Raw genomic sequence first — 12,566 nt, 5'->3', positions numbered from 1 at the left:
GGACTGAACTTAAAGCCTGAGGACTTGATAGCTTATGATTCACCTTTGGTGAGTTTTGATGGGAAGGTTGTCATCCCAACGGGTCAGATTAGGTTGCTCGTGTAGGCAGTCTCAGAGGTGGTTGAAATAGACTTCATTGTGATGGATGCGTACTCTCCCTACACGGCTATTGTGGCCAGGCCCTGGCTTCATGCCATGGGAGCCTTTTCTTCAACTCTACATTTGAAAGTGAAGTATCCATCAGGGGACCGGATAAAGGAGCTTATGAGGAGTCAATCCACGGCTAGGCAGTGCCTCGTCGCTGCAATTATGCATCAGCCTGCAGTTAAGGGGGGCTCATAGTAATCAAGGATTCTAGCCATATCTACGGATGTGGTGTCAGGAGAGGCAAAGTGTGAGAGGTTGGAGGAAATTGCTATAGATGGCGATCCGGAGAAGTTTTTTCAGGTTGGAGCTCAGTTGCCTCCTCGGGAGAAGGAAGAGCTGTTAGCGTTTCTTTGGAGGAATATTGATGTGTTCGCCTAGAACGCCTATGAGGCTCTTGGGGTAAATCCTGACTTCATTTTCCATCATTTGAATGTTAACCTAACTGTCCTCCTTAGAAAGTAACCATCTCGGCGCTCATCTAAAGAGCACTCTGATGCTGTCAAGGAAGAGGTGAACAAACTTAAGCGGGCTGGGGCTATCAAAGAAGTATTCTACCTTGAATGGTTGGGCAACACTGTGGTTGTGAAGAAGAAAAATGGAAAATGGCGAGTATGTGTGGACTTCATAGATCTGAACAAGGCCTGCCCAAAAGATCATTTCCTCATGCCTCGGATAGACCAACTAGTGGATGCCATTGTAGGTCATCATCAGATGAGCTTTTTGGATGCTTTTCAAGGATATCACCAGATACCTTTGGCTTTGGATGATCAGGAGAGAACAGCTTTTGTCACTCCTATTAGGAATTACCATTACAAGGGGATGCCCTTTGGCTTAAAGAATGCAAGGGCTACCTACCAGAGGATGATGACCAGGATGTTTGAGCCACAACTAGGGAAGAGCATTGAAATTTATATAGACGACATGGTGGTCAAGAGTAAGTTGGAATCTGAACACATCAACGACCGCGAGAATATCTTTGAGATCTTGAGGAGGCATAAGCTGCGGTTCAATGCTTCTAAGTGTTCGTTTGGGATGGGATTAGGTAAATTCTTGGGGTACATGGTTACACACGTGGAATTGAAGTTAACCCTGACCAGATTAAAACAATCAACAATTTACTACCACCTCAAAATCCCAAAGAGGTCTAGAAGCTAACAGAGATGACTGTTGCTCTAAATTGATTCATCTCTCAGTCAGTAGATAGGTGTAGACCTTTCTTCCAATTGTTGAACAAGTGGAAGGGATTTGAATGGAACAAGGAGTGTGTTTTAGCCTTCCAGCAGCTGAAAGAGTATCTATCTCGGCCATCCATAATGTCCAAGCCCAAGGTGGACGAGGTTTTGTTTGCCTACATCATAATGGCTTCTTATGCAGTAAGCTTGGTACTAGTACGGGTTGATAGTGGTGTGTAGAGGCCAGTTTATTATGTGATCAAGTCACTACACAAGGCTGAGGTCCGTTACCTACCATTAGAGAAAGCTATTTTGGCATGGTGCATGCCACATGTAAGCTCTCCCATTACTTTCAATCACATATGGTTGTTATCCTAACCCAGCTCCCACTTAGATCTCTACTTCAGGGTGCTGATTACATTGGGAGGATTGTCAAGTGGGGTATGATCCAAGGGGCCTTTGATATCAAGTACATGCCTCGTACCTCTGTTAAGGGTCAGGTCCTCATCGATCTGGTAGCTGAGTTTGCTGACCCCATTAGAAGAGAGAATGGAAAAGCAGAACATGGATGAAATCGGTTGGTGCAATCTCCTTACAAGAACCTTTGTCTTGGAAGGTATACTTTGATGGTGCAGCGAACCACAGAGGATCTGGAGTGAGGCTAGTTCTGATATCTCCTGAGAGGATTACAATTGAGAAATTCTTGAGATTAGACTTCTCGGCCACAAACAATGAAGCTGAGTATGAAGCTCTACTAGTGGGGATGACCATGGATCATAAAATGGGTGGAGTGGGGATGACCATGGTTTAGAAAATGGGTGGAAATGTTCTCTGATTCAAGGTTGGTTATGGACCAAGTTCAAGGAGAGTTGAAAGCCAAAGATCTCAGAATGCAAGAATATTTGAACCAGGTTAGACACTTACAGTCTAGATTTGAGTCTTTTAATTTGTCACAAATCCCTAGAAGTAGAAATACACATGCTGATTCTCTTGCCACGCTAGCAACCTCCTCGGCACAAAGTTGACCTCGGCTGATCCTTGTGGAAGATTTGTGTAAACCTATTGAGAAAGGAGGAAATGGGATTCATATTCATCAAATAAGGGTAAGTCCTAGATGGATGGACGCTATTATGCTATTCCTTAAGGAAGATATCTTGCTCAAGGGTAAATCGGAAGCCGACAAGGTACGGAGGAAGGCTCCTTGGTTTTGGTAGTCTAAGGACCAAAAGTTGTACAAGAGATTTTTTTTTTTTTGGCCCATATCTGCTATGCATACACCTAAAGCAGTTGAATTACTCCTAGAAGAATTATATGAAGGGATTTGTGGAAGCCACATAAGAGGCAGATCTTTGTCTCACAGGGCCCTCACTTAAGGCTATTAGTAGCCAAATATGCAGAGGGAAGCACAAGAGTATGTGAAGAAGTGTGATAATGCCAAAGATTTGCATCCAACATTCATCAATCGGGAAGAGTTCTTAATCCTTTGTTCAGCCCTTGGCCTTTCGCTTAATGGGGCTTGGACATTGTAGGTCCTTTCCCTAACGCAACAGGGAATAAGAGGTATTTGTTGGTCGGCACGAATTACTTCACCAAATGGGTTGAAATTGAACCATTGGGATGTGGAGATTTGTTTGGAAAAATATTGTCACTCGGTTTGGAATCCCTTGTACCCTCATCTCGGACAACGGTCTTTAGTTCGATAGTAAGGCCTTTAAGAGATATTGTTGTGACCTGGGCATAACGAATAGATATTCCACCCCGACATATCCCCAGGGGAATGGACAGGCTGAAGCTGTCAATAAGGTCATTGTGAGTGGACTTAAAAGAGGTTGGAACGCAAGGGGAAAATGGGTGGAAAAGTTGCCACACGTTCTTTGGACATACTGGATTACACCTCATAGGTCCACTGGGGAAACCCCCTTTTCAATGACTTATGAAGCCGAGGCTGTTATTCCTCTAGAGACTAGATTCCCAACATTGAGAACGAGTTCTTTCACTCCAAGCTATAATGATGAACTGCTAGAAAAGAGCCTAGACTTAATTGAAGAGCGAAGAGAAAATGCCATGGTCCAATTAGCCTATTATCAACACAAGCTCAAGCAAGGATATGATGCCAACGTGAAGTTAAGACCACTAGCACCGGGGGACTTGGTTTTAAGAAAAGTTTTGGGTACTGCTAAGAATCCAGCATTGGGAAAGTTGGGACCTAATTGGGAAAGACCATATCGCATCACATCAGTGGCAGGAATAGGTGCATATTATCTGGAAGATCTAGATGAAAATACTGTACTCCGTCCCTAGAATGTAAACAACCTGAGAATGTATTATTAATAAAAGCAGTCTTTACCATATTTCTGGTTTATCATATTATATGTCATCCGCCATATTTCTGGATCCTTGGACCTCATATCTTGGGTAAATTGGTATCTTAATGACGTCTTTCCAAGTGTTAAACAGAACCTTAGTCATGCCTGGTTCCCCAGACCGTGTGCTTCGGGTAAATTAACACTCTATGACATCTTTCTAAATGTTAAACAGAACCTTAGTCATGCTTGGCTCCTCAGACCACATGCATGGGGTAAATTAGTACTTAATGACATCTTTCTAAGTGTTAAACAGAACCTTAGTCATGTCTGGCTTCTCGGACCACATGCTTTGAGTAAATTAACACTCTATGACATCTTTCTAAGTATTAAATAGAACCTTAGTCATGCCTGGTTCCTCGGACCACATGCTTGGGGTAAATTAGTACTTAATGACATCTTTCTAAGTGTTAAACAGAACCTTAGTCATGCCTGGCTTCTCGGGCCACATGTTTCGGGTAAATTAACACTCTATGACATCTTTCTAAGTATTAAACAGAACCTTAGTCATGCCTTGCTCCTCGGACCACATACTTGGGGTAAATTAGTACTTAATGACATCTTTCTAAGTGTTAAATAGAACCTAAGTCATGCCTGGCTCCTCGGACTACATGCTTTGGATAAATTAACACTCAATGACATCTTTCCAAGTGTTGAACAGAACCTTGGGTATGTCTGACTCCTCAGACCACACGCTTTGGGTAAATCAACACAACCTATTTATTTTTCTAAGTGTCAAAATGGATCCCAAATTGTACCCAACTCCTCGGATCAGTGGCTTTAAGTAAGTTAATGTTCTTGGATATTTATGTAAGTGTTGAGCAGAATAAGGGTTGTCTGCCCGGTTTATTTTTTACAAGACATATTATTCATCTCCATAAAATTTAGCCTTCCTCGTAGAAGGCCCAACTCTCAGTACAAGTATGTGATAATTCTCTTTATTCCTAGTACTTGTTCAATTTATTTGAATTAGCAGTAATTCACTACTATTAGATTTTGTTCAAGTATGAGTAATAACAATCCACTATTGTTAGCAATCTTATCGGTCCCAAGTCTCATTAAGGGGCAGAACAATATCAACACCAATAAGAGAATAAAGGTTACAAGGAAAAAGAAAGGTTCATAAAGTAAAAAGTGAAGTCTTTTCATTGATCCAAAAGAAGCTATATTATAATCAGTGGCGAACAACCACAAAAAAAAAAAAAAGAATAATAATATAGAGAGATGAAGCAAAAAAGTCCTCCTTGGGATCAATTGCCTTTAGATTTGGTGTCCCTAACCTTGGACTTGGACTTAGCATCTTTGGCCTTGGAGACCACATCCCTAATCGTGAGAGCATCCTCAGAGCAGTTGGCCTTGGTCGGTGGCTGGACCTTCTTGTCCTTGCTCTTATCCTCGGGCTAAGGACCCCTCTTGACATCTTCCTTACTCTTTCCAGCCCCTGTTGAGACTTTAGCATTAGGAGAAAGAGCTTGGATGGTGGGGAGCTACTCAAGAGGAAGGGGAGGAAGAACGGTAGGGGGGGGGGGGGAACATCACTTGAACTTCTCAGATGTCCTCAGGGAAGAAAATGTTCTCAACACTCCTCAACTCGGAGGTAGCAAGGACTCCTACCCGGTTGGGCCCTTCGGAGGGACAATCTCCCCCCCCCTTGATGTTCTTCTCCTTCCTCTTCTTCTTTTGCAAGTCTGGATTAGAGAGTAGGCCGAGCAGGGAAGGAAGAGAGGGAAGGGGAGGATTGGGAGGAAGCTGAGTCTTTGGGGCCTCCTTGGATGATGACCCCTTGTTCCTACCAGCAACAAGATCTTTCATGCCTCTCTTTAGGTTCAAGGCCATGTCTTCCTCTTCCTAGGAGCTGCTATCTAGATGAGCTACTACAATGACTGGGGTGCGAATACCTGAGAGTCTGTCAAATTCGTCCTTGGCGTCCGATATGGGAATGACTTGCACTCCTCGGTCCTCTTTCTATTCTTCGAGGTAGAACTGGTCTATCTCCTCCTCGAGTGATAGGCGCGAAGAGGCAGTTTCTTCCCTCAGAGCTACTACTTCAAGGAGAGTGGGGACAAGAGGAATCCCGGAAGGCACGATGTCCTCTCAGTCTAGAAATCCGGGAATGGAGTCGTCTATTCTGCGGAGTCTAGGGTCACCTACCCTAATCACGTGTCCCACTTCTTGGAAAATGTCATAGATGGGCTGGAAGTCCAAAATAGGGTGCACTGCCCTCAGCTGCCTATCCTCACTTACGAACACCTCAACTCTAAGGACTCTGTTGAGGTCGTTGACGTTGACCAAGCTGAGGTAGGGCGCTACGTGTCTTTTATCTGCAAAAACAGCCAAGGAGCAGATAATGGTTAGACTACTAAAACCCATCATCGAAGGAGAACCAAAAAAAAAAAAAAAAGGAGATAGTAAGGCTAAAAGATCTAAATTTCATGCTAAGGGACCTAACCCTAGGGTATCCCACTTGGTTTTCCCTCCAGAGTTGGGCAATGAAGACCATTGTGCCATGCCCTAAAAGCGATCAAGTAGTCGTCCTTCATGCCCTTGTTAAACTTGGGGAGGCATGATACCAGCCTAATAATGGTGGACTGGGACTTGAGGTAATATTTTGTGTCGGCAAGTGAGTGGTACTCATACAGGCGAACAACATCGTGCCATGTGAGTCCCAGGCCCATCTGCTCATTGAGAGCATCTACGTTGCCTAAGACCCTAAATAGGTTAGGAGTGCACTGGTGGGGACACAACATGTGGTTGATTAGATAGTCTTGGGCCACCCTACCCATAGGAAGTGTCATTCCTCCTTCTATGAAAGCGATCATAGGAATGACAACTTCCCCTTCTTTTCTATCTGTGACAATCCGGTTTGGGAGAAAATATCGTAGGGCTACTCCTTGTGGAATGTGGTACTTGGCCCTAAAGCCCTCCATACCGGCCAAAGAATCTATAAGGTGCTTGAACCTACCCATCTAGGTGAACTAAAAGGATGCGAAAGAAATTTTCAAAGGAAAGAAACAAAGAATAGAAGGCCAAGGAGACCAGCCGAGGAGAAAATAACCTAAAAAAGAGGAAACTCACGAGAATGAGTACGTTGGTTGCTTCTGGTACTTCTTAAAGGTTTGAATTTTTCAGAGAAAAAGACTTGGAGACCTTAGAAATTTGGGAAGCTTTGAAGGTTTGAGAGTTATGAATTTCTTGAGAGCTCGAAGATTTGTAAGATGAGGAAAAACGATTTCCCCGGGTGCCTTATATAGAAGGCGGAATTAGGTGGGAGTTATCCGCTCAAATTTCAAGGTGAAATGCCAGCCGCAGGATTTATCTGTCACTATAGGATATAGGAACAGAGCACCGCTTGGAGCATTAAATGAGGCATCGCGGGCTCCGAAGCGTTAGGAGCAGTTACGGGGCACACAAAGCAATGTTTTCACACATGTAAATCAAAGAAATAAATGGTCTTAACTCTTAAAAATCAAAATCCCACATTTTCTCCTCGGATGAGAGGGAAAAAACCGGAGTTTTGAGGGGCTATTGTAGGGATAAAGGCCCAAAATTATATATTGGACCTTGGCCGAGGACGTTGGTTGGTCTGAGGATGAATAAATGGTAGTGAGGGTGTTAAGCTCAGAGTCTCATGAGTTAGTTGCAAATGGAAAGGTTGGGGAAGGTTGTTCGAGGAGGAGTATCTCCTCGGATAAACAAAGCACCTATCAAATGTATATCCTATCGTTCAAAGTGACCTTCCAGGAAATTCCACTGATAGGGACGTGCATTACAAACGTATAGGAGAGATGGGAGCTCAGAAATATCTAAGAGAAAGCTGCTACCACCGTATTGAATGCTCTATAGCTAACTCTTTGGCTGCATTAATGAGGAAGTGATCTCTAAACAGTGTTCGTTAAGCCTTACAGCTGCCCCCAAAGGCTTCAGAAGGGTGTTGATGGGACAAGGATCAACATAAGCAATCTACTGTTCACGTGTAGGGTGAAGTTAAGAAGACAGAGATAGTATAAACTAGAGGGAAGACCCTCAAAGAAGGGGATCGAAAATTTGAGAGAAGAAAGGTCTGTAGTAATCAAACTGTATCTGTAAACATTTTCAATTAATATATACAAGAACTGACTTCCTTGGATTGAGTCAAGAACTGAATTTACTTAGATAAATCCAATCTACTTCTGTTTAAATCTCTTTTAAATCCATCCTAACCGTTATCTCATTCATTATAGCCTAGTTTTCTAATTCACTCTTTAGAAATTCATTGTATTGAACTTATTGGGCCTGGATCCATTTACCTCTTGGGCCAGGGATCAAAATGCAGTCCTTACACTACTAATTTTTCTTTGCTAGTCAAAAGTGCTAGTTGTATCAAAAGTTGTAAACAAAATTTTTAGGTGTCATTTGCATTTCTCTTCGTTCCATAATGCGTACGCAAGTAATGCTTTTATTGGTAAGTTGACGTCTCATAACAAGTCGTGGAAGGTTGATGTCACTTGCCAAGTCATGCTTTGCATTGACACGTTTTACAATTAATGCAAATGTACCATCCTCTACTCTGATAACGACATCTAGCCATAGCATTTAAACAGGGGTCCGGTTAATGTATGTTTTTAGGACATACATTAACAAATTTGTTTTTGAAAAAATTTTATCGGAAACTGAAAAAGTTGTCAAAACTTTTTCAATTCCTGATAAAACTTTTTTCGAAAATGGTATATTATTGTATGCTCTTAGAGTATACGTTAGTAAAATCTTTTAAATAGTATTTAAAAGTTAGTTGTAGATATTTTTTTTGGTTTCTTGAATGAATTAAATTTGTCAATAGACTTGCAATTCAGTAGTGTAATTTGTTTTTTTTATTAGGAAGATTATATATGTTTTAAATTCTCTTTTGTCTTGTTGTAATTTTCTTTTTATTTTTTTTATAACTAAATAGTTGAGAGTGAGAAAATTTAAACTTTTTATATTTCTATTAAAAATAATATACATTATCTATTAAGCAATAATATTCTTGATGTTATTGTATTATTAAATTATTATAAAAAAAAAATTGAGTCCAAAGAAACTGTAAGCGTATCCATAAGTCCTCAACCACCTTCTTTGTAGTCTAGGGACATAAAATCAAAATAAATTTTGAAAGTTCAAAAACGTGTACCAATACACTTTTGAACGTTTAGACCCCCAAAAATTAACTTAACTAACACAAGCAATATGTCAAACAACAAGTGTGCGGAAACTTAACATATGCTATAATGTGAAATAGATTAAATACTATCTAAGCCATAGCAGAATAAAATCCACAGCAGATAATATAAAGGCAAAGATAGAGAGGAAGGAAGATGCAAATACAAAGACAACACACGATGTGTTATCGAAGAGGAAACCGAAGTCCTCGGCGAAAAACCTCTCCGCCGCCCTCCAAGCGGTAATCAATCCACTAGAAAATATAGTTGGGATACAAGGACAGCAATAGACCCTCCAAACCTAATCTACCCAGTGCACCTAAGCCCTCCAAGCTTCTTGCTCCAACGAGGTTGCGCCGAACCTTTTTCTTTTCTAGCTTCCCGGATTCCGCTACTACACCGTAGCATCAACCAATGAAGATTGGCTCCTTCCTAACTGCTTCCCAGAACTCCAAACGACTGTCTCACAGAGATGAGGATGGTGAGAACCAGGTTTGGTATAATGCCTCTCAAGGATTTGACAATGGAGAGGAAGAGAGTGAGGGAATTTGAAGAGACTCTAAGGTATAGATTGTGGGTGAAACAATCTGGTTTTTCTTTAGGGTTTCTCTCTCAAAATTCTCTCTGGAAGCTCTCTTTCAATCGTGGGTTAAAGGGGTATTTATACTAGAGTGGAGAGGAATGTGAAACGTCAGGTTTTTCCAAAACAGGGGTGGCTCGCGGCTTGACCTCGCGGCTTGACCAAGTCGCGAGATCCAGTCGCGAGTTAACCGTATGGCCAGTTGTCCTGTTTTGTCCTGTAGTGCTCCAGCTAGCATGACTGTTCATCTTCCAGCATGCTTGGCACGTGTGCAGCTTCTGGCGGCTTGCAGCCGCGAGTCCACCCGCGAGTCCCAGCCGCGACACTCTGTTTTCTTGCACACTCTTGAGCAATCTTCACTCTATCTCACTCACTACCCTTACAACAAACCCACCTAAATACAGGGTTACTAAATGCTGAATTACAAGCAAATTTGGCACGGAATAAAGCCAATTAGATGGTTGAATAAATTCAACCTTACAATCTCCCCCTTTGGCTATTCCGTGACAAAACCCTAAAACATACTCTAGACTTAACATGTGAGTTGGGAACAGTTGAACAAAACTCACTCACACCTAACTCTAGAAGCTGTGAAGCACTTGAATCATATGAACATAAACTCCTGAAACACAATAATACACCATGATCATTGTAAGCAGAAAATTATAAATGCATATGAAACAGGCAATATGAGATCAAGCAAAGATGGAGTTAATAAACAAACCATGGCTTGATCAACCAAGTGAACACCACAAGGTAGTGATCACAGTGCTCATTCACACTTGGAATGAACACAAGGACATACAAGTTAACAAGCACAAGGCAAGACACTTGTATGCTCAACACTCAACCAATGCATAGCACACAAGGCATATGCATCTAGGAACAATCCTACAAGGGCACAAAGTGACAGTACATAAACCAAAATGCATAACATTTAGATTAAAGTACTGATTTCAACATAACATAAAGGCTGCACAAAGCAAGGTACATACCATAAAGCCTACAAACTATGCATAAAACATTAACCCTAAAAGCTTACAAAAGCACATGGGTACAAAACACACAAAATATCCTGAATAACAGTTTTACAAAACACAATATATCAACTTAAAGAGAAAAATGAAACTGAAAAAAAATAAAGACACTCCCCCTTAGATAATGACGCTCCCCCTTAGGGTAATATCCTCCCCCTCTGATTATGCCTATCACTCCCCCTTTTTGTCATGGAATAGGCTAGTCATCCTCTTCTAGCTTTCTCTGAATTTGATCCAATTGAGTTTGAAGAGAAGTAAACTTCATATCCCATCGGTTGCTTTGATGGTGTAGAGAAGCAGTGAGTCCAGACATCTTTGTATTCAACTCGTGGACAGAGGAGACAATGCGATCAAGTTTCTCATCGAGGGAGAGATTGCTGAACTGAGAGTCACTGTGTGATGCAGAAGTTTCTGGTTTGGCTCTCTTCCGACTATGTCCAACACTTGCATTGTATGTACGCATGTTGATTGGACTCGGTTTGGGGATAGGAGACTCATCAGCCGTTGGATAAATTCCCTTGAGCTTCAAGATCCGTGAAATGAGACTGCAGAAAGGAATGCATATCCGAGGCTCACTTCGAAGAACCGTTTTGCGCAGAACATGAAAGATATGAGCGCAAATGTCGATTTCTTCATCAAAGATTAGATCATGAAGAAACAAAGCACGTCCAAGGTTCATATACCCAGTACTTGATAAAGGGTACAAATTGTGAAACATCACAATTGTAAGCACTCTCAGTTTCGGAGAAAAGGAGGAAACACTGATGGATTTGCCATTGGGTGAGAACTCCAAGTCTTGACCAAGACTTTGTTTGAGAAGCTCCTCATCAGGACATAGATCATCATAGACCGGTGAATGTCGAAAAATGGGTCTGTTGATGTGAAGAATTTCTGCCAGGTATGTAGGAGAGACAGAAAAGCTCCTTTGCCGAACCCAGCACTTAAGTTCATCTCCTTCCACAATGGCGTTAGCATAAAATTCTTTAACCAACTCTTCATACACGATATCCGGATCAGAGAGAAGGTAATTCCAATCCTTGTGAGCAAACCATTTCGGAATGTCAGTGTTATGAAGTGAGGACAGATCCACAGCTCTTTCTAGTAACGGTGTGGCATGAAGAAAGAAATTCTCATATGACTGATAGGATGCATATGATCTGAACTTATTGGGATCGAATCGCTGTGATGAAGAGCGAGTCACTTTCGGGAGAGGTGTGTCTTCATCAACATCAATTACGGGTTCCTTCCCTTTGGAAGAACTCCTTTCACAGTAGCCTTTTTGAATGGAGACATGACCAGTCTGCATTATAAACAAAGGAAATGACAGAACACAATCCAACAGGCTATATCAGCAGTGGGTTAGTGAAAATTTAGGGACAATGAAGAAACCCTAACAGCTGGATGAAAATGGTCAGACAATAACAATGAGAGACACACATGGCCCAAATTGAGCAACACAGAAGAGGGAGGCCAAAAATAAGCACATAATCAGCTGGAAAAGGACCCACATTCAACAATACAGCAATGGATTACCACACAGGATCATAGAGGAACATGATATCAACAGCAGATCAGACAAAGATTAGCTAACCCTAGCTAAGCACATGATGAAGAACACAACCAACAAAATAAACTAGCTCAAAACCAGAAGCACAAGCTACCATAAGCTAAGAAAGGACAACGAGAAACAGTTGAGCTAAAAACCCATCACAAAACCACACTCAAAAGTAAATAATCCAGAGGGAAAACCATGACAGCAAGAAAAATAGAGTGCAAGACAGAAAACCATACCTGGTAGTCGATGATTTTGAGCTGAAATGGGACAAGTATGGGAGATCGAAAATGGAGGCACGGTGACACAGTGTAAGAGCAGATGAGAAAGACAATGAACAGTCACAAAAGATCGAGGGAAAAATAAAAAGTTTAAAAACTGCCCCTGTTTACCCAAAACACGCGATTTTCGCGACTGGAACGAGTCGCCAAAAAGTCGCCAGATTAAGCCGCCAAAACACTGAAGAACAAAATTTTGAAAAATTTTTCTAAGTGTTTTTCGCGACTGGAAGGTCTACCCGCGAGTGAGTCGCGAGCTGAGC

General features: G+C 41.7%; 1 protein-coding gene across 1 annotated transcript; it reads left to right on the top strand.

Annotated features, from left to right (window-relative positions):
- Positions 1–2,710: 2,710 nt before the first annotated feature.
- On the top strand, positions 2,711–3,620 carry LOC126704757 (uncharacterized). Its single transcript, XM_050403768.1, has 2 exons — positions 2,711–2,844; positions 3,068–3,620. Exons 1-2 carry the CDS (start codon positions 2,711–2,713, stop codon positions 3,618–3,620), a joined length of 687 nt encoding a protein of 228 aa, XP_050259725.1.
- Positions 3,621–12,566: the final 8,946 nt, after the last annotated feature.

The sequence above is a fragment of the Quercus robur genome, chromosome 11 (assembly GCF_932294415.1).
Source record: "Quercus robur chromosome 11, dhQueRobu3.1, whole genome shotgun sequence".
Taxonomy (NCBI): Eukaryota; Viridiplantae; Streptophyta; class Magnoliopsida; order Fagales; family Fagaceae; genus Quercus; species Quercus robur.
Note: the sequence above shows the minus strand (reverse complement) of the source record. Positions and strands in the feature narration are given on the sequence as shown.

Coding starts and splice junctions, on each gene's coding strand:
- LOC126704757 (XM_050403768.1), top strand. CDS start 2,711: ATGCAGAGGGAAGCACAAGAGTATGTGAAGAAGTGTGATAATGCCAAA. Junction 2,845..3,067: donor CTTAATGGGGCTTGGACATT/GTAGGTCCTTTC, acceptor CATAACGAATAG/ATATTCCACCCCGACATATC.